At 40.4% G+C, this 24849-nt stretch overlaps 2 protein-coding genes across 3 annotated transcripts in view; one reads left to right on the top strand and one right to left on the bottom strand.

Annotated features, from left to right (window-relative positions):
* The window catches only part of faxdc2 (fatty acid hydroxylase domain containing 2), a 17270-nt gene extending 14164 nt beyond the window's left edge, over nucleotides 1–3106 (top strand). Inside the window, exons 7-8 of the mRNA XM_048603473.1 lie at nucleotides 1752–2029; nucleotides 2691–3106. Coding sequence (XP_048459430.1) covers nucleotides 1752–2029; nucleotides 2691–2844 — 432 coding nt within the window. The 3' untranslated portion in view covers nucleotides 2845–3106. The remainder of the gene's footprint in view (nucleotides 1–1751; nucleotides 2030–2690) is intronic.
* Nucleotides 3107–5835: 2729 nt separating this feature from the next.
* The window catches only part of larp1 (La ribonucleoprotein 1, translational regulator), a 116040-nt gene continuing 97026 nt past the window's right edge, over nucleotides 5836–24849 (bottom strand). For both annotated transcript variants that reach the window (XM_048603811.1, XM_048603812.1), the window contains exons 17-20: nucleotides 24120–24264; nucleotides 20985–21094; nucleotides 19850–19977; nucleotides 5836–13770 (exon numbers count right to left, since the gene is read on the bottom strand). In XM_048603811.1, coding sequence (XP_048459768.1) covers nucleotides 13549–13770; nucleotides 19850–19977; nucleotides 20985–21094; nucleotides 24120–24264 — 605 coding nt within the window. In that variant the 3' untranslated portion in view covers nucleotides 5836–13548. The remainder of the gene's footprint in view (nucleotides 13771–19849; nucleotides 19978–20984; nucleotides 21095–24119; nucleotides 24265–24849) is intronic.

Here is a 24849-nt window from a genome sequence, read left to right as displayed (position 1 = left end):
ATAGAGAAGGTTGAAGGGCAATTTGACTGAGGGGCATAGATAAGGTAGATGAGGAGAAAATTTCCCTTGGTAGAGAATCAGTTATAATGTAAGGAACAGTAGATTTAGAGGGGAGTTGAGGAAAAACTATTTTCACCAAGAGGGTTGTGGGTATCTGGAATTCACTGCCTGAAAGAACGATAGAGGCAGGAACTTTCAGGACATTTAAACAATATTTAGTTGAGCAATTGAAACACCTATGGGCCAAGTGCTGGAAAATGAGATTAGATGTATATATGATGAACAGCATGGAGATGGTGGGCTGAAGGGCCTCTTTCCCTGCTGGAAAGAAACTGACTCTGCGTCACGTGTCATTCACAGTCCTTTCATGCTGCAGTTTCCTGTGCAATTTCTCTAAGTACTAACCTGAATTATCCTACTATCCTGTACTTAATTGGCATGTGATAGTATCTGGGTTTCTCACTTTGACATCCTTATCTCTTGAGTTCCTCTTCAGCTCCTCCTGAAAATGTCTCTTCCTTTTGATGCCATTGTTTACCTCATGGACCACAGCTGTTTCCCTTCCCTGCTCAAAATGTGCTGCATTGCCTCAGTGATGTCCTTTATCCTGGTAGGGAGGCACTGCACCATGTGAGACTCATACCAGAGATTGCAACAACATCTGTCTATCTCCTTGACTATCAACTCCTCTATGACCATTGCATTTCTAAACTGTGATGTCAGCCCCCCAATTCAGTCATGTCCCATTGTGCCAGAGATGTGCTATAGATTGCAATCTCTGGAATTGTCTTCATCCTAATTGATATTGTAATCTCATAGAGGATTTCTGCTTCCTACACTGCTGGATGACCACCCATGTAACGTCTTCCCCAATCTCTGGAGTTGCAGGGTCACTACTTACAGAAATCTGAACGCCAAACGATTCTTGCCAGATCAGAAACCTTTTACTTGCATTTGAACGAGTGAAACTGTTTCCTGTGTGCGTGGTCATTCAGAACAATTGAATTGGGCATTCTGATAGAATGGCAGGCAATGGCTATGAGCTACTGTGTGATTTTGCTTGGAAGTCTGTGAACTTATGTTACATTTTTGTTTAGGTTTGTTACTATTACTTTAATATTAGATCCATTACTGTATTTACACCTACCAAGATTTAATTTATTGCTATTCCTACCCCTTTTAATATTGGTAATGTTTTGGGGAGATGGTGGCCTTGTGGTGAGATCGCTAGATTATTAATCCAGAAGCTCAGCTAATGTCCCAGGGACCCAGGTTTGAATCCTGTCACGGCAGATGGTGGAATTTGCATTTAATAAAAATAAAGTCAGGAATTAAGACTCTGTTGATGACCATGAAACCATTCTCGGAAAACCCATCTGGTTCCTAATGTCCTTTAGGGAAGGAAATCTGCCATCCTCACCTGGTCTGACCTACATGTGCCTCCAGGCACACAGCAATGTGGTTAACTCTCAACTGTCCTCTGAAATGGTCTAGCAAGCCAGTCAGTTCAAAGGCAACTAAGGACGGGCAAGAACTGATGGCCAGCCAGCAATGCCCACAATTGAATAAATTCCTTGTTACATTTTAATTTTCTCCCTTTGGATCTAAGTAATTAATTCTGATTATTTATGTTTAATGTTATCCCCTCAGTTCAAAGCACAAGTACTTTGTCACATTCTCTCTCACACTGTCTCATCTAAAAATGTTTATGACTGGGTGATTTTTTTTTTGTAATTGCTGTGTGAAACCACATTAATTATATTTTGTGGTGCATGTTTGTTTCTCTTCTGTCATGCACGGGTTGTCCAGATATCGGTAGAAGAGTATTTATAATGCTTGAGACTTTCACTTCTTTCCCTCAGATGTCTAACATGCTACCACCTATGGTTGGACCGATTATCCTGGGATCTCATGTGGCAACTATGATGTTGTGGTTTTCGTTGGCACTGCTGCTTTCCACAATTTCACATTGTGGTTATCATCTCCCACTGCTGCCATCACCAGAGTTTCATGATTTTCATCACCTCAAGTAAGCATTAAGAGGTTTGCTCAATTTGGGAGCTATAGCAAGTGAAATCTCCCAGAATTTAATTATCTCTCACTACAGAGTCCATTGCACTAGACAAGTAGAAAGAAATCAAAGTTAAATGTTGTAAAATGTGAATATTTCAGGTGGTATTTAGTATGCGTAAGATGGGGTGGGTGGGGGAAGGACTGTGGATTGAGCCCAAGGAACAGGCACCAGAGAAACAGTCAGTTCAAAGTCACCATGCCTGGGGTTCAGTGTGTGGTCAACTCTGACCACTTGTCATGCTCAACCCATGGCTAGATCAGTTACATTCTGGTTCTCTATTGTGAGCTCACCTCTGGTCTAGTTTGCTTATCTGTTGTTAATTAAATGAGGAGTGAGACTGGCTTCTGTTACTTGGACTGAAATTAATCCGCCCTCAAATTCTTGGCTGGTTTGCTTTGCCAAATCAGTTACTGTCGATCCCATAAAGATCGCTATTAATGAGTTTGCTATGTGTGGGGCGGGGTTTTAATTGTTTGACACCTGCCCTACAAAAGGAGGGAGTTACTTCAAATTCTCCACCTTTGGAAAGAATACTTTTTAAGCCCGATTTGTATTGCTGAGAGTTTACTCAATGGTGGCATTTTATCACGTGAGTGAACAGGCTGTGTTTTTGCAGGTTTAATCAATGCTACGGTGTACTGGGAGTCTTGGATCGCCTACACCAGACTGACACCATATTCAGAGAAACTAAAGCATATGAGCGTCACACGCTCCTGCTCAGCCTTACTCCTCTGTCCGAAAGCATTCCGGACTCCCCCAAGCGCAAGTGAAGGATCCTTAAAACCTCCTTCGGGATCTGGTAACTGCACAATCTTTTAACCCTTTCCTCATAGATCATTAACACTTGCTAGTTGCAGTTTGGTATTTTGAGGAATTTTTTTTAAAAATGCTTTTCTGAGAAGTCTATTATTCAGAAACACTAACTGCAGGGACTCAGTAAATTAGGTGGTCTAAACCATAACTTACTTTTCTGTAAAATCTTTTTTATAGTAACTCAAAATTATAGTTCACGAATAAAGTGTGTGTGTTAAACTGTTGTTTGTTTCCTCATTGCTCGTTCAGGATATCAATGAAACCATTTTCATCTATGCACTTATGCCTAATCTAATAGGAAACCCTCTCCACTTTCACCCCATTGTAGTTTTTGCTCAGATACTGAAAAACAGAGAATCTAATCATCACTGAATCCCCTATAATCAACATCCTTTTTTAGGAATTGATCTGAATAAACCATAACTACAAGGAGCAGTGCATGGAAATTCAGTGGCAAGTAACTTGCCTCTCACCTTCCCCAAAACCATCTACAAGGCAGACGTGATAGGGAATACTCTGCACTTGACTGGCTTTGTGAACCTCCTGTTTGAAGCTACCCTTTGCACTTACACCAATTGTCCTGTCCTTCCCACGAGGCAGTAAATCTGACCAATTTCCTTCTAATGCATTTCACTCCTTCCAAAGCTGATGCTGTAGACAATACCAATGGACAGACTGTCACAATCAGAAGACCATATCCATAAGAGTAGAAATAGACCAAATGGCTTAAAAAGTCCACTCCATCTTCAATGAGATCATGGCTGATCTGGTAACTACCAGCTCCACGTTCTGACCTTATCACCATAACTTTGCAGTAAAGAATTCCACAGATTATCACTTGGAGGAAAAAATCCTCAATGACAGTCTAAAAGTGACTTCTTACTCAGATTATGCCCTCTGCTACAAGGGTAAATAACTTCTCTGCATCTACCCTGGTAGGCTCCCTACAAATCTTAAGTTTTTAAAAAATACCGGAGTGAGACTTGAACCTTTGACTCAGAGCAAAGAATGCTATCCATAATCATAGCAGAAATCCTTCTACATTACATTTTAAAATGTTTATTCACTTGCCATCAATAAGGTTAATGTGATCAATTAAATCAACATCAAGGCTATGACAGAAATCTGGCTGGAAGGGTGATAACAACTTCCCCTTAAATGAAGCCTTCTGACCTAGCTGCACCTTCTTATTGCAGTGTCAGTGTTACTATGGCTCAATCACCAGAACACACCTTGAGCTGCTGTGTTACTCCTCTGGCTCTGAGCATCTTGCCCTGGTCCTACCAACTCTCCAAGTACCATTCTCTATCCCTCACCCAAGTATTGTGCCAAGTTTCTCTTTGCTTCTTCCAGCAGCCTCTGCACTGACTTATCCTTGTTTGTTTCAGATACATCTCAATTTATCATGATTGGTTTCTTTCACTGTCTTAAATTCACAGCTCTCATGCCAAGGCACATGGAGAGCAGACAGGAAAGTGGAGGTATGACCACAACCAGGTCAGCCAAGAACTTGCTGAATGGTGCAGCAGGCACCAAGGGGAAAAATAGCCTTCTCCAATTCCCAAGAACATCAACAACTTGTCTACCAAAATGTTTGTAACCATATGCCTTGATCCTCCAGTTGCTTGGCACCACTTTCCTCAATGGTTTGGTAGATGACTCCTCCACAAATTAACAACAACCAGACTCCTTGTGTAAAGCCTTTCATTTTGCACTCATCAAAACTGACATGCAAGATACCAAACTTGTAAAGGGAAATTATATTATTCAACTTGAGGGGAGGGTGCTGATTTGGTTAGACTATGATTGACATGGAGATGCTGCAGAACTATTTACTGTCAATCATAGTTCACTGATAAAACTCAGACCAGGCATGTAGACTCTGGTCAGGCTTTTTCCATGGAGAATATAGCAGGGATTTGTAATTGCTAAGGTAAAGGTAAAATTGCCAAAATCCCCGATGATCATAGGCTGCTTTCTTATTAGAGAGAAACTGAGTTGGACCGGATATAAAAATACAACTACAAAAAGGTCAGAGGCTAGGAATTCTATGAGTAACTCATCTCCTGACTCTCCAAAGCCAGTCCACTATCTACATGGCAAAAGTCTGATGCAATTTGCTCCACTTGACTGGAATGAGTGCAGCTCCAATAACATTCAAGCTTGACAGCATCCAGGACAAAGCAGCTCACTCAGCTGGCACTTCCTCCCTTGCCTCTGGTTTACCGAGGTAAGTGTCCCCCAACTACAACATGCAATGCAGTAACTCCCCACGGCTCATACGGCTCTTCTAAATTTTGGATTTCTACTACTAAGAATAATAATGCTGTTTTTTCACTGCCAGATCAAAATCCTGGAACTCCGCTTTCTAACAGCACCGACTGTGCACTTACACTACATGTAGCAGTTCAAGATGGCTGCTCACCAACATTTTCTCTCAATGGAAATTAGGAATTCTAAATAATCACTGCTGCAGTACAGTAACTCCAAGGATATCGATAATGGAGATTTCAGGGAAGGCATGTATCAGCTCAAGATGCAATATAATCAAGATGTATTTGGACAGTGGTGGCTTCACTATCTGTGGAATTGCAAATGGTGCTGAACATTCTACGGTCATCAGCAAATGCCCTCAGTTCTGGCCTTATGATGGCGCGTATGTCATTGACGAAACAGAAAAATGGTTGGCTCTCAGATATAACCCTAAGGAACTCCTGCAGTGATGCCCTGGAACTGAGATGACTGACCTCCAACAATAACATCCCTTTCTTTGTGCTTGGTATAACTCCAACCTGCAACAATATTTGGTTAGAAATATAGGTCTAATTAAGGAATAAAAGGATTCATGTGGATGTTAACCGTGAAAAATTCCATCACAGCTAGTAGGAAAAAGATATACCTTAAAGAGGGCATAGAGATTACACAATGCTCCAAGTGCACAACTTTGACAAGAAGTATAAACAATAGTTTAATCACCATAAGGAGGTCTGGAAAGACATGTAGCAACATCACACCTAGGGTGAAATTAAAATATCAATTACAGAGCAAAAGTAAAATATTAATTACAGAATAAATACTGGAACCATCCAACTGATAAGAATGGCAAAGATTCTTACCACATGAATACCATTAGAAACCAGCAAAGCACAACATTCATTAAGACAGATAATTGAAACAGCTTTACTGATAAATATTTAACAAAGGATTCTTTTAAGATTTTAAGGATAAGGAAGAAATGAAAGGAATACCCATAAAATCTCTCTACTGGTAAACCTTTAACAAAGATTCTTCTAAAATGGAAAGAGTAAGGGAGAGATGAAAGAAGTATGAAACATCACAAAGAAACTGACTAAATAAAAAATCAACTTCATAAAGTAGTCTTCAGAATAATTAAGGAATAATGCTAATTGAAACAGCATTGCATGAAAAGTGCAAGAAACCGATACAGAGGGCTGACACCCTCATTTGCAAAGCAGTTGTCAAAGCAATACTAAAAAAACTGCAAGACTCTTGCACTGAAAATTTATAAGTATTAGAAGCCCTCAGAGAATACTTCTCAAAAAATATTCTCCCACCAGAAAAGATCTCTTATTTGGTTGAGGTTTCAAGATAATACTACTTTAAATGTTGACAGATGTTCTGTTAGCTATTCTTAGTTTTCTTAGATAGAGTAGTTATAAATAACAACAAATTGGATTCTATTGGATTTGATATGAACTCTTGATTATTTTGGCAAAGCAGTAAACCTACCTACTTAAAGCCTATTGCCTGTTAATTTTTGTTATTAAAATTGTGAAGTTAGTAAATTGTCTCATTCAAGTTTTCTGTTACAACTGTAACAAATCTTAATACCCTTTACACTTCCTTAAGTGGGCCATGTATTTTCTGGCGAGTAATGGAACATGTGTAGCATAGCTAAGGCTTATTAAAATTAAACTGGCTACTTGGAGGACAGTAACATTCTCAGGCAGCAGCTTCTCCTGTGGGATAGAAAATAGGAGGATAGGCCATCTGGCCCTTCAAGCCTGCTCCACCAGTCAATACGAGCATGGCTGATACTGCATCCTCTAATGGTTGCATATATCTTACAAACACAAAACTTTTAAGCGTTTGTGAAACTAACTAGCTTCAAGTCATCAGATAGAGGTTATCAGGGCAGCAGTCCTGATCTAAGTTAGCTCTTAAGAAAAAGTTAAAAGCTATAAATCAGTTCAAACTGATGCAGAGTTCTCCCACATAATTGGACAAAGCACGTGAGCCAGAGTGCGGTCAGGGCAAATATCGTTTGCAATATCTAGTGCCTTTTGCCATTTCTTAATAGGACTTGAAGTGAAATAATTGGCTTGAAGTTTGCCTTTGTAATGCAGGGACCATTACAAAGGGGTAGAGATAAATCATGCACTCAGCACTTGTGACTGAAGATCATGTGGGAGCAGAGCAGCATTACTGATCTGAAAGCATGCAATCTAGGTGATGCAAGGGAATCTAACTGCACAAAAAAGTTGTTTCAGCACAGAAAGAGCATCATAACCTCAACTGAGATCAAACAAGATAGAAGCTCAAAGACAAACTCCTGGACATTCTTAGATTATGCTTGGACAGTCTGACTGGCATTAGTTACCAACTACAGCCCTGCTAAACATGGAATCCTAGACACAGTCAGCAGGTTTTCTACCCATGCAGTGGGAATACACAGATTAGGGGACAAAATGCATTGAAAGTCAAACTCCAGCTCTCTTTACATTGAAATAACCAGACCCAAACAATAGTCTTTTTAGTGTTTTTTTTAATTTTTTGTACATTTTAATTGATTTTTTATATAAAAGGAAAGCAGAATTACCACAAATTACAAAGGGCGAAACACTACCCGGAAGGAACCACATCAGACTAAAAAGCAAATACTCTAAGTGATTAATAGTTTATGTTACAAGCTCTTGTTCAAGTATTTTACAAGTTTGTTTTTTAAAAGTGGGATAAATCTGCATCTGTTGTAGTTTCTATTATTACAGCAGCCAGGATAAGGAGACTCACCAGCATCCTAAGCAGGCACTCTGGGCATCCACTTCAGGTTAATGTTTCACTCAGCCTAGCTCTGCATGTCTACATTTAAACTGCTAAGGAACTGTAATAAATACTGAGCCACACATTGCTGCAAGAGGTGATTTCTGGCTCATGAAAGCACCAGATCCCTTTTACAAACCATCAATCTGTCAATCTATTTAACAATAGGTTATGCTCAAAGCTGAACCACCTGACCAATATTCCCGGTGGTCGGAAGCTAAGAGCATTAGTAATGAAGCAGCTGAAACAGAACCATCAGCTTTCAGTGGAGAAATAAAAGACAAACACAGATGTTCTGCCAGGAGCGGCACTTCAAATTCAGAGATGAGAATATTTGGGTCTGGATACTGAATTATTTTGGGCTGGGTAGGGGAAGCTGGTGAATAGAAATGTACTAGTGTTCCAGCATTTATGTTTACCATCAGATGTCATACTGCAGCCTGAGGACATGGTTGCCCACTCCTGGGATGACACAGCCAGCCTTGGCCTGCAAGGGCACGGCTGCGACAGTTTGTGGGGCAGGATTGCAATATGCGAATTTACGTGGGGTTCAATTATGAATTTGCCCTTAAAAGGACACACTCACTTTCCGCTATATGCAGTGGCATTCACATTTAAAACATAATTGCACTAGTGTTCCAGCATGTATGCTTACTGTAATGACCTGGCTACCCCAGCCCGTGAAGACCTGGCTACCCCAGCTCTTGGGGGCAAGAGTGCAATACACGGAGCCTCTAGCCCTGTCCGTGGTTCCTGTACAAGTCTGCCCTTAAAAGGGCAAGCTCTTACTCCTTATGTGCAGTAGCAATCAAATTAAATAAACTAAAAGCCCATTTACTATAGGCTTTGGATGGAATCTAAAATAAAACAGAATGACCTGAAGCAGTCTTGATATGTGTGAAATGGTTGGAAGCTGAAGTGAACTAAACTGAACTAAACTAACATGAAACTTGCTAATCAGAATGGGCTTACACACTGGTTTGAACTTTCCGAATGAATATTTGTGGGAAGAAATGTCTATTAAAGAAAGGAAACTAGTGCAAGCCCGACCACACAGAACAAGAAACTGCTGCACATTTACAGCTCATTGATAATATTGGAAATAGAATTAAATGTTCTAAAGAAATGCACCTATTTACCCCTCATTCAGTTGCTGTCACAAAACAAAACTGACCTCCAGCAGCCCAGAATTCACAAAGCTGTTTTTAAAAGGTGCACTCAAAGCACTTTAGCAGCTTGTGCACTATTTACACATAGAGTTAAGAGTCATGAGGTTTACCATAATCAATTCCCAATCTTCACATAAACAGTAACATTGACAAACTCGTGGTGCAGTTCAACAGGGTACCTTGTCCAAATCCCCACCAGATTAAGGCAACCACCCCTCCCAAGTATATCAATGCTGTTCAGTGCAGTGAAATATTCTAGTCTAACTCATGACCTTTCCTTCCTCCGTTCTCACTCTGGGTTTGCAATCTCACAGCAAATTAGAGGCTTTACTCTGAAGGATTCATAAACAACCTCTGAACTGATATCTACTACTGCCGGTTCAACAGTGGAGCAATTTGGAGCAAGTCCAGGCTGCAATCAGGAACAAGACCTTCTGTGTCACTGTAGTTGGCATATGCCTCAGTAATTTCACACAATTCCCATTATTCTGGAGAGAAGAGGACTGGATTCTTGAGTAAATGAACTAAACAGAACATTTGAAGAGATAGAGTCATCACGGTTTACCAAATACTTCACAAATCTTGCTAAGTTGCAAGAAAGCTAGAAGCAATTTGAAATGTGGAACTTTTCCAGAGATTTAACAGACCAGGTACTCCTGATCAACTGGAGGTTCACATCCTCCCCTGCCGAGGGGTTTGCACATACCCTGGACACTTCACTGCACATTCTCTAGACTCTTTATAACTCTAACTTGAAAAAAAGATTTTTTGTATTCTCAGTCAAGCTGTTTGACATGACTAATACTGAGAGTGGGCTGTCAGTGTCTACCTGGACAGTTAACATATATAAAATATTTCAGCTCAGTCAATTCCAGTCTTCAGTTCAGGGCCTTCTAAACTCTGAATTCTAGTGCAAAACTGAAATCTTGTGTATGGCTTGCACGCTTAGAGTAGAAATTATTTAGAAATCATGGAAACATCTGGGGTCACCCAAATACTGACAATGTTCAATGGACCATCCAGCCAATAGACAGAACCTTAAACATCTAAATGGCAAACTTGCAACAAAATGGAACAAGTGGATATTGTGGCTCCAGAAAACAATGAATGTTAAACCAGGTTCTGGGAACACGTGATTTTGCTGCATGTTAAGTCGGCTCTTGGAAGTGTGTAGTTATATCAAGCGTTAAACTCATTCCCAAGAGCACACAGCTACAAGTGTTAAAATGGGATATTTCACAACAATGAAGTTAAATTCATCATTTAGAATACAAATTAAAGATCTAACCTTCAGACAGCAACAAGCAACTGGAAGAAAGATTGCAGCAGTCCAAAGCAGTCAAGCTTTTCACTGAGCATCATTGCTTATGAGGGAGATCAGTTTAATTAGCACGGACAGATGGTTTAAATTCCATGCCTGTAGCAAGAGAGTTGTAGACTGTGTCTTCACAGCAGGTCGAAAGAGAAGCTGGACTACTAATTATACATGTATGCTGACCGTTTAAGCTGTGGTACTTCACCTGTCAACTGGCTGCAATGTTTAACAGTGGCAGTCAAAGTAGAGAGCAGAATGGGTAGGTGTTCAGATAAACAAGACTGGGACCTGGAGACAATGGACAGGTGTTCAGGTGAACAATGCTGGGACAGGGAGAATGGGCAGGTGGTCAAGCAAACAATGCAGTGGAGAGGGGGCATAGAAAGCGAGGGAAAGGGAAAGAGAAAGAGAGAATGGACAGGTGTTCAGGTAAACAACGTTGGGACATGGGGTCAATTGAAGGTCCAAGTATACAACACAGGGCAGTGGGGGCAAAGGGGCAAGTGGTTCAAACATTTCAAAAAAGGGAAGTGGAAAGAAAAAAATGTCAAAATGACTTTTAACCAGCTGTTGGTGGAAGATGTACCTTTCACCCAGAGAAATGCAGAATAAATCCACAGCACCTTTGTTTTTTTTAATAATATGTGCAACTAACTTATTCCCAGCATTTGTGAAACCCAGAATTTCTTTGGCAAATATGGCTAGTTTTCTCACTCCAGGAAAAAAAAACATTCAGCTATAATTTTTTCATGGTCTCACATTATATACAAATCGTCCCATGAATCATACACTGGAGTTCTAAATGCAAGTGAGAGTGTAAAATGAGCAAAGAGAAGTTTAGCAAATATTCTAAGTTACCTGAAATAAAAACATGTTCAAGATCTAGGTTCCTGTCTAGTGGAGGCATTTTTTTTAAAAACTATTTCTCATTTAAATAAAAGCAGCTTCACATTCTCCTAACTGAGCTGGCTGAGGATTCAGGATGCCTCAACCCTGAATTACTGCCAACAATGCAGTTTTTTTTAGTTATAAGTACGTCAGTCTGATTTGCATGAAAATTCTGGTAAAATTGGTCAAACCCAACTGATTTACAAGTGATCATAGCCCTGTATTACAGGAACTCCTGGGAGTCACTGGGACTCCTCCAAAGAATATGGTGTAAACAATACATGTTTTCAAAATCACACTGAGAAGCAAAGTCACTCCCCAAGTTCTCGTACATTACTCAAAACTTCTTAAACTGACCTGCTTTAGTCAGGATTTTATTTCCTACAGGTGGCTGCTGTCTTAACTGACTCATCTTCATGAAGAATTAGCATCAATGGCAAATGTTAGCCTGAAGATTAAACATCCATCAACAAGGATCAGGGAGCTTCGCGTTCAGGGAGTTCAGCACAGAAGCAAGGAAGGCAGAAACATCAGTCAACACTCAATCCACAATGACATCTACCTGATTTTACAGTGGCAGACGAGACCAGCCAAAAAATTCAACCCAAACCAGTTACATGACAATATGGGTGCCTTTCCTCAAGCACTGGCAAATCACAAAACCCCTCCAGCCTCCAAAGCAGCCCAGGACATCCTACCAAACATTAACGCCACTAACTGGCATGGCAGGGAAGACAAAGCCTGCTGACAGAGCGAGAGGGATAGAGGAAGAGACAGAAAAGAAAGAACAAGCATGCGTGAAAAGGTGGAGACTAAATGAGAACGAACAATAAAAGCACTCAAAATGCAGGAGTCAGAGAGCAGAAAAAGTGAATTTACTTTCACCGAGAGCACCATCCAAATAGATGGCTCATCAAACTCGTCAACAGCTCTCCTCGAGGAAAAGCCAGCCGAGAATCCGAGCTCGGAACTCAGCTGTAGTTAGAAAAGCAAAGCTATCAGGCTTCACCCAGTACCAGCTCCTCTAGAGCCCAAGAATGCAATTCATCCATGAGAAACATGCATACCAATCACAACATAATAATGATATTACAAATATCACAGTAGCGTGTCCCAATGTGCTCTGATGTAGCTAGTCTGCCATAATCACAGGGCTCAGTTTTTCTGTACACTGCTAACCAGACCACAATAAATGTGACAATGATTAACAAAATGAAAATGCAAAGCCTTGTACTCCTAGTGATGGTCACATTTCCAGAACAACTGCTAAAATGATGGGAGTTAAGATTACCACTGTACCAAAACATCGAAAATAAAATCACATTGCAACATCCCTACATAACACACATTCTGAGAATGATGTTGCCTGATATAAATTTCACCAATGTTACTGCTGTTACTCCAAGCAGGCAGCTCATCAACTAAGATGAAGCTGGGCTGTAGCAATTTTCAAAGTGATGCCGGTTTGGGTTTGGGAGAAGCGAAAAGACAATCGGACAGGAGCAATAAAATGCTTGTGGCCAAAGGCACTGCAGCAGTGACTTTGGCAGAGAGTTTGACATGGGGCCAATGAGCCGTTGCCATGACTACTTGCTAACATCTTTATATCTGGTTATCAAACTGAAGTCCTTTACCACAAACGAGCGGAATAAGGCCTGACAGAAAGGTTATCTGCCACTCAATAGGATTTGCACCTTAAGTCACCTTCCCTATTTGATTCCGCCTGCGGTAACTTTTAAATTGGGTACAAACAAAACCTTGACAATTCAAAATCCAGGATAAGGAACTGATAATTTTATCAAGATTAGAGGCCAATAGGAGAGTCATTAGCCGAGCGAGCAGAATTTAATATATGCTGCCCAGAAACAGGAGCAGGCAGTAATAAGGCATCTTTTTAATCCCGTTCTCAAGGGACGGGTTTTGATTTTTTTGTTTTTTTTGTGTTTTCTGGATATGAGTGAAGCTGTATTGTCGAACCCCAAATCAAGCAGGTGAATTATATTTTAGCCAATTGTTCTCATGCAACATTCATTCATATGGGTGAAAGACGTGAAACTGGCTTTGAATACAAGTCTTCAGGCAGGTGATGCATTTGTCCACTGCCCAGCATTGAAGAATGTCTGATATCTGATATCTGGCCCAGTTTTTCAGTCAGTCAGTCAGTCATCGAGGTGACAATACCAAAAGTTCAAATAAAAGATCCAGAGTTGAGGGTCAGAGTCCAAGCTCTATTTGTCTGCAGTTTCCACTTCCAAGAACTCGGCTGAAGCAGGGTTCTGGCTCAGAGTGGGGTTGGTTTCTTCTGTTGTGGTTTTGGAGAGGAGCTGCATCCCAGTCGCAGCTTCACTGGTGGCGCTTGCGGTTTTACTGGAAGACGATGATGGCAAACGCCTTTTCTCTTCTGCTCCTGAAGAATGACGCTTGCGGCCAATTTCATCACAAATTGGTGGCTGCAACAAAAACAGTTATTGTACAACTTGGTGAATTGCATTTCTCATTGGTTACAACTGCGTACTGTTCTCATCTTATGTTCAAAAATTTTACAATATAAAGAACTACACATAGAAGCTTAAAAAATGATAATTTATCAACAATGTTTCAATGTTATGTTAAACACTATAAAAGCAGATTGTGTGCCTTTAAGAGACAGTAATTCTACGCTAAAACCATAAAACACAGGAACAAAGTTAGATCATTTGGCCATCTGGTCTGCTCCGTATTTCAATCATGGCTGATATGTTTATCAATCCCTTTCTCCCTGTAACCCCGATTCCCTTACTAATCAAGAACCTACCGGTCTTAAATACACTTGATAACTCAGCCTCCATAGCCTTCTGGGGCAAACAGTTCTACAGATTAACCACCATCCCTGAAGAAATTCCTCATCTCAATTGTAAAAAGCCATCCGTTCACTGAGGCTATACATTCGGGTCCTAGTCTCTTCCACTAGTGGAAACATCTTCACCATGTCCACTCTAGCCATGCCTCTCAATATTGTCTGAGTTTCAATCAGATTCCCGTCATCGTTCTAAACTCCATCGAGTAGGGATCCACAGTCCTCAACAGTTCCTCATTTGACAACCCTTTAACCCTGAGATTATTGTTGTAAACCTCCACTGGACTCTCTTCAATGCCAGCACTTCCTTCCTTAGATACAGGGCCCAAAACTGCCCATAATATTCCAATGCGGTCTGACCAGAACCTTACACAACCTCAGCAGTATGTTTCTTCTCTTGTGTTGTAGCCCACTTGAAAGTGACGCTAACATTGCAGTTGGTTCCCTCACAGCCAAATGAACCTGCACATTAACCTTAGGAGTCCTAGTTCAGGACTTCAAGTCCCTTTGTGCTTCAGATTGTGCCGTTCTCATTTAGAAAACACTCTACATCTCTTTTCTTCCTTTCAAAATGCATATCCTTATACTTTTCCACACTGTATTCCATCTGCCACTTCTTTGCCCACTCTCCTACCCTGTCCAAGACCTTCTGCAGCCTCCCCGTTTCCTCAAACACTGCCCCTTCACTTATCTTTGTGTCAGCTCCTGTGCGGCACTTTGTCAAAGTCCTTCTGGAATTCCAAAAAGATCATGTTCACTGGCTCTCCTTTGTCTAATTTACTCATTACCTCCTCAAAGAAATCTAACAGATTTGTCAGGAATGACCTCCCCTTGAAGAAGTCATGCTGACTCAGCCCTATTTTACCATGCACTTTCCAAGTACTCCGTAATCTCATCCTTAATAAGGGGCTCTAAAATCTTATCCACAACCAAGGGAGGCTAACCGGCCTATAGTTTCCTGTCTTCTATCTCCCGCCCTTTTTAAACACTGTGTTCCGTTAGCTGTCTTCCAGTCCTCTGGGACTCTCTCTAACTTCAGTGATCCCTGAAAGATCACTACCAAGGCCTCTACGACTCCTCAGCTATCTCCTTCAGAACACTGGGTGTAGTCCATCTGGAACAGGTAATTTATCCACCAACGGGACTACTTGTGTACCAAACAGCATAAACAGTAAGTGATAGAGCTAGGTGACTCCACAAACAACAAATCAAAGCTAAAACATGCAGGCCTGTCACACCCAGTTGTGAATGATGGTGGATGATTAAACAGCTTACTGGAGAAGGAGGCTGCACAAATATTCCTATCCTGAATGAGTGTGAACTGCAGCACATTTGTGCAAAAGATGAGGCTGAAACATTCACAACAATCTTTAGCTTGAAATGTTCAGTGCTGATCCATATTGAACTTCTCAGAAGTCTCCAGTATTAGAAATGCCAGTATTCAGCCAAACTGATTCACTCCACGTGATATCAAGAAACGGTTGGAGGTACTGGATACTAAAAAAGCTATGGGCCCAGACACCAGTCTGCCAATCATTTGCAGGTTTGTGCTCCAGAACTTTCTGCACCTCGATGCAAGTTGTTCCAGTATAACTGCAGCACTGGCATTTACCTGACAAAGGAGAAAATTGCCCAGTTATGTCCTATGCATATAAAGAAAGTAGTACAAGTCAACCCAGCCAACTGTCCCCACCTTTGACTACTCACGATGATGCAAATACCTATTTAGTTCCTCCGCTACTTCATTGTTCCCCTTTACTACTTCTCCAGCTGTCTCGTGCCCACACTTGCCTCTCTTACTTTTAGATATCTAAGAATCTCTTGCAATCTTCTTTCACATTATTTGCTAGCTTACCTTCATATTTGAACTTGTCCCCTTGCTTTCTTATAAACCCCTTCTGGTTTTTAAAGGCTACCCAGTCATCTGTTTTCCTACTAATCTTGACCACTTTTTTCTTTTGCTTTTAAGCTGTGGCTGCTTCCCTCATCAGCCATGGCTGCCTCATCCTCCCGTTAATATGTTTCTTCATCTTTGGGTTGAATTTCTGCTGTGCCTCCTGAATTACACACAGAAACTCCTGCCATTGCTCAGTCTTACCTGTTAGGCTTCTCTTCCAATCAACTCTGACCAGGGCTCCTCCCTCATATCTTTGTAGTTACCTTTACTCAAATGTACTACCATTGCATCTGTTTTCAACTATCATACTATGGTCACTGATCCCGAGGGTTCTTTCACTTTAATTTCCCTAATAAAGTTTACCTCATTACACATCAATTCCAGAATTGCCTGTTCCGTGGTGGGCTGCACCACAAGCTCCTTCAAAAAGCCATCTTGTAAACATTCCACTTTTCTTCACTTGAAGTCCCTTGTGATTATTGTAACAATGCCTTTGTTATGTCTTTTCTATCTTCTGTTTTTTTTACACATCCTGGCAACTGCTAGCAGGCCTGCACACAACTCCAATCAGGATCTTTTTTACCTTTGCAGTTCCTCAACCCCACCCATACAGATTGTAAACCTTCCGACTCTATCACACTTGCTATTGATTTAATTTCATTTCTTAGTAACAAAGCAACCCTGCCCCCTCTGTCCGTCTGGCTCACTAATGTCCTTTAGAGAAGGAAATCTACCCTTATTTGGTCCTGCCTATATGTGACTCCAGAGCCACAGCAATGTGGTTGATTCTTAACTGCCCTCTGGGCAATTAGGGATGCGCAATAACATTGCTGGTCAGCAACATCAACATCACATGAACAAATAAAAATCTATCCATGATATACTTCATCAACCATGTATTTGCTCATTCGTTCAAAGTGTCTAAATCCTCTTAAGCCACTTTACCTCCTCCTGACAATCACCTAGTTTCATGTCATCAGCAAACTTGAAGATACTACATTTGATTCCTTCATCCAAATCATTCACATATATTGTGAATACTAGGTACATCCTCAAAAATTCAAAATGTTCATCAAATGTTATTTCCCTTTCATAAGTCTACATTTAACTTTTTCTAATCCCATTGATATTTTCTAAGTGCCCAATAATCTCATTTTTTTTATAATAGGCTTGAGCACTTCATGAGCTATGTGTTCGGGTTCAGGGTACAACTTTAACATTTGTAGATGATATGAAACTTTGAAGTATTCTGAACGGTGAGGAAGATAGTATAAGGACACAGATTGGGCAAACAAGTGTCAGATAATGTCAGTTACACGGACATTCTACAGAAGTTGCGGCTCTTTGTCAAAGGGAAGGTTGAGAGGAGACTTGTTACAGGTATTCAAAATCACAAGAGGTCTAAATACAATATTCAGAAGAGGAGAAACTGCGCCCAGTGGTGGAAAGATACCAGGAGACATACATTCAGGTAGCTGGCAAAAGTAGTAATGGCAGCATAAGAAACATTTCTATATAGCAAGTGGTTAGGATCTGAAATGCATTGCCTGTATTAATGATGGAGGCAGTTAACATAAAAAATAGGAGCCCTTTAAGCCTCTACCATTCAATGTGATTATGCCAGATCCGTCTTTTTCCCTTTGATCCCTTTTGTGCTAAGGACTATAGCTAACTCCTTCTTGAAAACATTCAATGTTTTGGCTTCAATTGCTTTCTGTGGTAAAGAATTCCACAGGCTCACGACTCACTCAATGAAGGAATTCCTCCACAGCTCCCTGTATAGGCTCCCATTCCCCTGTCATTTTCATTGAAACTCTCCCCAGCTGCAGTTGTAAATATCCCATTAGCCATCCGTTCTGGTCCTGCCTAGGTGCTACCCGTCCAGCCTGTCCTGTCCCATTTCTCCTTGAATTCATCCCAATGTCCCAAGAATCTGAGCACACACCATCAACCCCCCAACCCCCTGCCACCCTGCACCATCTCTTTAGCCACATATTCATCTGTTATATCCTGTTATTTCTACTTTGACCAAAGTGAGTAGGTCAGAAATCAGACAACACCAGGTTATAGTCCAACAGGTTTATTTGAAAACACAAGCTTTCGGAGTCTTACTCCTTTTTCAGATGTTAGTGAGAGGGTATTAGGTGTGAGACATTATTTAGAATCTGTTTGTGTTTTGGTTTGGAGTAAAGGCCTCACACCTAACATGCATTGTCTGACCCGAAATGTCACCTCCTCTTGACAACTCCTCAGGACAGTGACTTGAAAGGAATTTGGGGATTTACATATACATATTAATCAATTAAAACTTTCGAACTGATTAACTATTTAACAGCATCTTAGGTTTGTTTAATCCTTATCAGTGGTGTGACCCTTTGATATTTAATTAAAAATTGTGTGTCTGATACTACCTTCTCACTAACACATGGAGAAGGAATAAGATTCCGAAAGCTCGTGCTTTCAAATAAGCCTGTTGGACTATAACCTGGTGTCAATTGATTTCTGACCTGTCCACCTCGGTCCAACACTGGCACCTTCATTTCATAAAATGAGTAGGGCATGGCATCAGCAACCAAGATCATTACTTTTAATGACTTATCCTATCTATTCTGTTTAGATCCCCTGTGATTTTTAAACTTGTTTCCCAACTCCCTACCTTGTTTATATAACCTCATCCATTTTTTCCTTAAAATGGAGGCTTTCAAAAGGAGAAATGAATCATCTTAAAAAGGAGATTTTCAGGACTGTGGGGAAAAAGTAGGAATTCCTCCAGAAGGACAGAAGAGTCATGACGGACTTTATTTTTGTGGCATAACCGTTCAATGATTCTGTTTTCTTAGCTGCCTGATCAACCTTAGCCTGTCATCTTCAAGATGTGCACGTGCTCCCCAGTATTGCTTTGATCTTGCACCCAATTCATACTACACCACTTGTGGCACTGTTTTATTTTTCAGTCAAAGGGTATCACTTCAGTTTCCTGAATCGAATTTTACTGTTCGGGTATCTACTATTTCCCAAGTCTATTCATGTTTTCTTGTACTCTGCAGTAATGAAGCTCACTATATGTTGCCAAGTTTCACATCGTCACAGACCTCAAAACTGTACAAGTCCAGGTCATTTATATACATTAATAAAGCCAACAGGTTTACTGCAGACTGGAGGACCAGGCTACACACTATCTTCAGTCAGAGAAACATCCGTTCACCACTGGTGACTGCCTCATATCCTTCAGCTAATAACATATACAGATTATCACTGGCCCTTCAATATGAAATTCTATTTTCTAAATATGGCTGTTATGATTTACTTTATCAATACCATTTTGAAATCATATATCCATCAACTGTACTACCTTCATGAACACTTTACACAACTCATAAGGAGGCAATCAGGTTAAACAGGCAGTTGTCTTAACAAATCTGTGCGAACAGTCCCTTATGATTCTCCAAATGAAAATTAATTTTGTGCTTGACAGTAGTCAGTTGTAATTTTCTCGCCACTGGAGTTAGACTATAGTTAACAGGTTTATACTCTCACCAACCCCCAGCTTCACCCTCACCATTTTTGAATGTAGGTTCAATTCACCCCTGTAGAAGAACACGTTTAGGATAGAAGAGCGAAAATCATTTTCAGCGGATGCTGCCATAGTCAGGTGGGGATGCAGTTGAGTCGAGTTTGAGTGACTGAAGATCATGGCTATGAATATATTCTCATTCATGTAACAATTGTCCCCCCTATCCAGCAGAAGACAAATTATTCATTCAAGGGTTAGTGAGCCACACTGTGTGTTACTTACATCCACCCGAAAATCTTCCAGACGTTTAAATTTGCTGAGGTATTCTTGAAGTTTTGGATCAATGTCCAGATTCTTAGCTTTTGAATACTTTAGATAGGCCCAGAATTTCTCTAATCCATACAGCTGCCCTAATATATCAAACAAAACAAAAAATGCAAAATTTATAATAATTTAGGGCACTTAAATCTATTTCGTACCTGAAACTATACTTAATCTATTCAAAGTACTAAACTTATTGTGTAAAGTCATGTTCAAGATGCTACATCAAAGCATTAATGTTCTAAAATTAATCACTATAATAGGTATCTAAAAGGAAGACAACAGCATTCAGTCCTCCAGACAAGTATGTAAAACCTAGCCACTAAAATTCTAAAATTAAGCACAGTGACAAATCTAATCAGTGATTGACCCAAACATGCTAAAACCAATTTAAAAAATCCATCACTAACTCACTAAAATTGATCATTAACAAAGACACTAAAGTTAATCATTGAAGTACAGAAATCAATCTGTGATAAACTGATAATCAAATAAAACTGTCAATTCTTTTGGGGATAAGAGAATTAGGGCATTTGTACTTCAAGTCATTCTCTCCGTAATAAGGGCCTTCTCACGTTGGGAGCAATCTTACCACATGCCGTCAAAGTAGTACAACAATCAGCCACAGAACGAGCCCACAGAATGCTAGATATTCACTACCAATTATGGCAATTTTTGATCACTGATGTTCATAGGTGAGCCAAAAACAAATCTAACTTCATCTGATATCCATTAGCATTGCTCAATGGGAAGTATTGGACAAACGATCAGATGTTTCCCTTCTTTAACTTGTGCTGCTCAGCAAACATGAAGGTGCTGAATCATGAGGACCTTTTATTCTTGATATGAAACTTTAGAATATGTTATTCCATTAAGGTCTGAAACATTTTGGTTTTACAAGTCTATTTGTCTCCAACACTGCCTCTCATTTTTAATGATGGAATGACTCCTCTTCTGGGTCTGAATTCATGGGCTTTCTGAGACAACTAAAAAAATCCAAAAATGCAAGATGTCTAAGAATCAATAACCACGCAGATATTCAATCCCAATTTCCAGGATAAAGAAAAGTTGTTTATACAAGAAAGAAACATTTTACCCGCTTCATAATCCACAATGGTTTCTTCCTGGAAATCCTTGAAGATCTCCGGTCTAAACTTTCTTTCAAGGCCATAGCTATAATATCTGAAAAGGCACTCCAGTCCGTATCTATGGAAAACAGACAGACAGACATTGTGACATGACATTTTGGACAGACCACAGATATAAACTCCAATATTATCCTACATTATTAGGACAGAAGACAGTGAACACCACAAACAAAATGCCATTGGTTTCTAACCACACAATTAATTTCAACAATGAACGTTGATCAACTTGTTAGTAATAATAGGATGACAATAATTCAATAAATAGTTATAACCAGCTTGTATAATCTCCATATTAGATGACCAATAATGTTTAAAATGCAGAAGAAAGCTGTTTGATCTATCACAAAACCAAACCCACAGCTCCATAGTCTCTAAGTCCAACACCTTCCCACGTTTCAAATTTTTATCCTTAATGATTCAGTGCTCTGGAGGTCAACTACTCCCTGTGGAAAAGCCTTTTCCATATGGTGTAGTCACCCAAGACTTTCATAGAATCTCTACAGTGTGTAAACAGGCCATTTGGCCGGACAAGTCCAAACCAACTTTCCGAACAGCTTCCCACCCAGACTCACGCCTTCCCCACCCCTGTAATCCTGCATTTCCCATGGCTAATCCACCTAACGTATACATCCCTGTACACTATGGGCAATTTAGCATGGCTAATCCACCTAACTTGCACATCTTTGGACTTTGTATAAAAGACATGACTTCTAGACCATTGTATACTACTCCTTAAGATATGATGTCAACAGTTGATGAGTCTCTTTGATTATTTCACATTTTAACTATCTATCCACCTGGACCTCCAGTCTTTCAGCTTTTCACACCATTAAGAAAATATCCCACTGTATCCTTCACAGTTCCAAGGTGAATAAACTCAAATTTCCTATATAGTAATCCAGTGGCCTCAGATCTGCCCTTTTATTTATCATGATCAATATCATTTTCTAATTTTACAGGGGAGGTGAGGTGAGAGTGACAGACCTTGACATCAGCGCCACATTACAGCAAGTGTGGCTTAAAGAAGCTCTAGCAAAAGTTGATCAGTATGGGAAGGCAAATTCTCCACTGGTTGGAGTCATGCCTGGTATATAAAAAAGATCACTGCGGTTGTTGGAGGTCAGTCATCGCAGCTCCAGGACATCTCTGCAGGAGTTCCTCAGGATAGGCCTAAAAATCTTCAGCTGCTTCATCAATGACCCTCCATCATAAGGTCAGAAGTGAGGGTGTTTGCCGATAATTGCACAATGTTCAACACCATTTGCGCAACCTCAGGTACTGAAGCAGTCCATGTTCAAATGCAACAAGATCTGGACGATATCCAGGCTGACAAGTGGCAAGTAAAATTTGCACTGCACAAATGCCAGATAATGACCATCACCAAGAGGGGACAATCTAACCATCATGACTCGACATTCAATGCTGTTACCATCACTGAACTCACCAATATCTACATCCTGGGGGATTATCACTGACCAGAAACTCAACTGGAGTTGAACCACATAAACACATTGGCTGCAAGAGCAGATCAGAGGCTAGGAATACAGTGGCGAGTAATTCACCTTCTGACTCCCCAAAGCCTGGACACCATCTACAAGGAACAAGTCAGGTATGTGATGGAATGGCTGCAGCCCCAACAATACTCAACAAGCTTGACACCATCCAGGACAAAGCAGCTTGCTTGATTGGCACATCCACAAGCATCTACTCCCACCACCACTGACGCCCAGTAGCAGCAGTGTGCACTATTTACAAGATGCACTGCAGAAATTCACCACTGATCCTTAGATAGCACTTTCCAAACCCCCAAGCCTGCAAATTACAATAGCTGCCAATTATCCCTAATGTCTTTCCCTTACTACTCAGACATCTTCCATCCAGGTCAATAATTTGCACTCAATTCCATGGGTGTCAACTGCAGTTAAGTTTCCATCACCCTCATGCATCCAACACCTCTGTAGTAATCTTAAAACTGCAGGCGATCAGATACAGATTAACCAAATTTCAGCAAAATTACTTTCTCCAGTACTATTTCTTTATTAATACTAATGATTTTAAGTTCCTTTCAGCCTGTTGGTTCCTTACTATAAGTGGAATGTTTGTCTATCTTCTATCATGAAGTTATAAATAATTTCCTCTCCTGTCTACAAAAATCCAATGTTTACTTTCACTATTTTCCCCCGTTTTACATATCAAATCTTTTATATTTTAAACATTCCTCACTCTTTCCTTCTTGCTTCTCAGCTACTTTAAATTTTTTTCATGAGGATGTCACTAACATTTGTTGCCCATCCCTAACTGCCCTTAGGCTATTTCTGAGGGCAATTAAGAACTAATCACATTGCTATTGGTCTGTCTTTACATGCGAAGTCAGATATAGGGCAGATTGGGTAATGATAGCAGATTTCCTTGCCCAAAGGATATTAGGGAACCTGAAGGATCTTTTGTGCAATGATGGATGATAGTTGTCATGGTCACAATTACTGAGATTAGCTTTACTTTCCAGGTTTATGAACCATGTTCAAATTCTACTAGCTACCATCTTGGCATTTGAAGTATGTCTCCAGGGTATCTGCCTGGGTCTCTGGATTACAAGTCCAGTCACATTCCCACCATATCACCACCTTCTCATATGGTCATCCTATTTTTGAAATCATCTCATCCGCAAATCAATTTATTTTACGTTTTATGCTACTCCCTTTAATCTAGTACTATCTGACTATCTAGTACTATCTATGGAGAGAAAATCTTTCCAATGAGGTGTGCGCACGTGCGTGCGTGCATGCATGAGGGGGAGGGGGAGGGGCAGGGGCTTCACTGAAGGAATGTATATTTGTTTTAAATTTGAGTTAATTCTTTGAAATTTTGCCATCGCTCAATCAAATCTTCTATCTTACAATTATATTTTAGCCAATGTGCCTCAAAAACCAGTGGGAGAGACTGTAGAAAAACCTCCCTCCAAGTCTTTTGGCAAAGTAAGCAACATGTTGTATGGAGATTGAGTAAATAAGCCAAAGGCTGGATTAAGCCCAAGGAGGTGCTCCTATTGCTGCTGGGCTGAATTGCAAGTGCATAACAGTTACCTATATCCTTCTTTCCCATCTTCGACAGCCAACTGTCTGAACTCTTCATACATCTTCTTGTTGAAGTGATCTCTTAGGAAGAATGACCAGAATCGGAACAGTGTGTTCATTTCCTGAGACTGTCCTATTCCCAACCTCTTGCGCTCTGTCAATGAGAGAATAAGTCAGTGAGTAATAGATGCAGAATCAGCACAGCAATCACACAAGATCAGAAGTCTGGAAATTAACCACTTCTAGTGTCGGGTTGAGGTGAAGACAATTGAGGTGATATAACGTTCTAAACTGCAGGATGCTGAATGGGTTGACATTCAAATCACTAACCTTGCAAATGTCTTGTGTTCACCGTCATCTCTTGATGTACCAACTGTGGGGTTAATTTAAAATATGCACGTTCTGCACCAGTTTTCTTAGATTACTTAATCTTAAGAAGTGACATTACAGATCCAAGATAATGCAATGAACTGTTGCATTCTGTACAGAAATCTCTGCATTACCAAATCTCTGCAATTACACACATTTCGAAAATCTCAAATCATGAAGTGCTCAGATGGTGGAAAATAGATCACAATGTGAAAATGCAACAATGAGTAATTTTGTCATTCCATCTTGCAGAACATACTTGCATGGTTTTCCCTCCTCTTAAGGAGCACTATAGCTCTTCCTGAGACCCTGCTGGTTTCACCCAAGCTAGCAGAGGCATGTGAGAGACAGACTACCTAACTGTGACAGT

This window comes from Rhincodon typus, chromosome 12, assembly GCF_021869965.1.
Source record: "Rhincodon typus isolate 14 chromosome 12, sRhiTyp1.1, whole genome shotgun sequence".
NCBI lineage: Eukaryota > Metazoa > Chordata > Chondrichthyes > Orectolobiformes > Rhincodontidae > Rhincodon > Rhincodon typus.
Note: the sequence above shows the minus strand (reverse complement) of the source record. Positions and strands in the feature narration are given on the sequence as shown.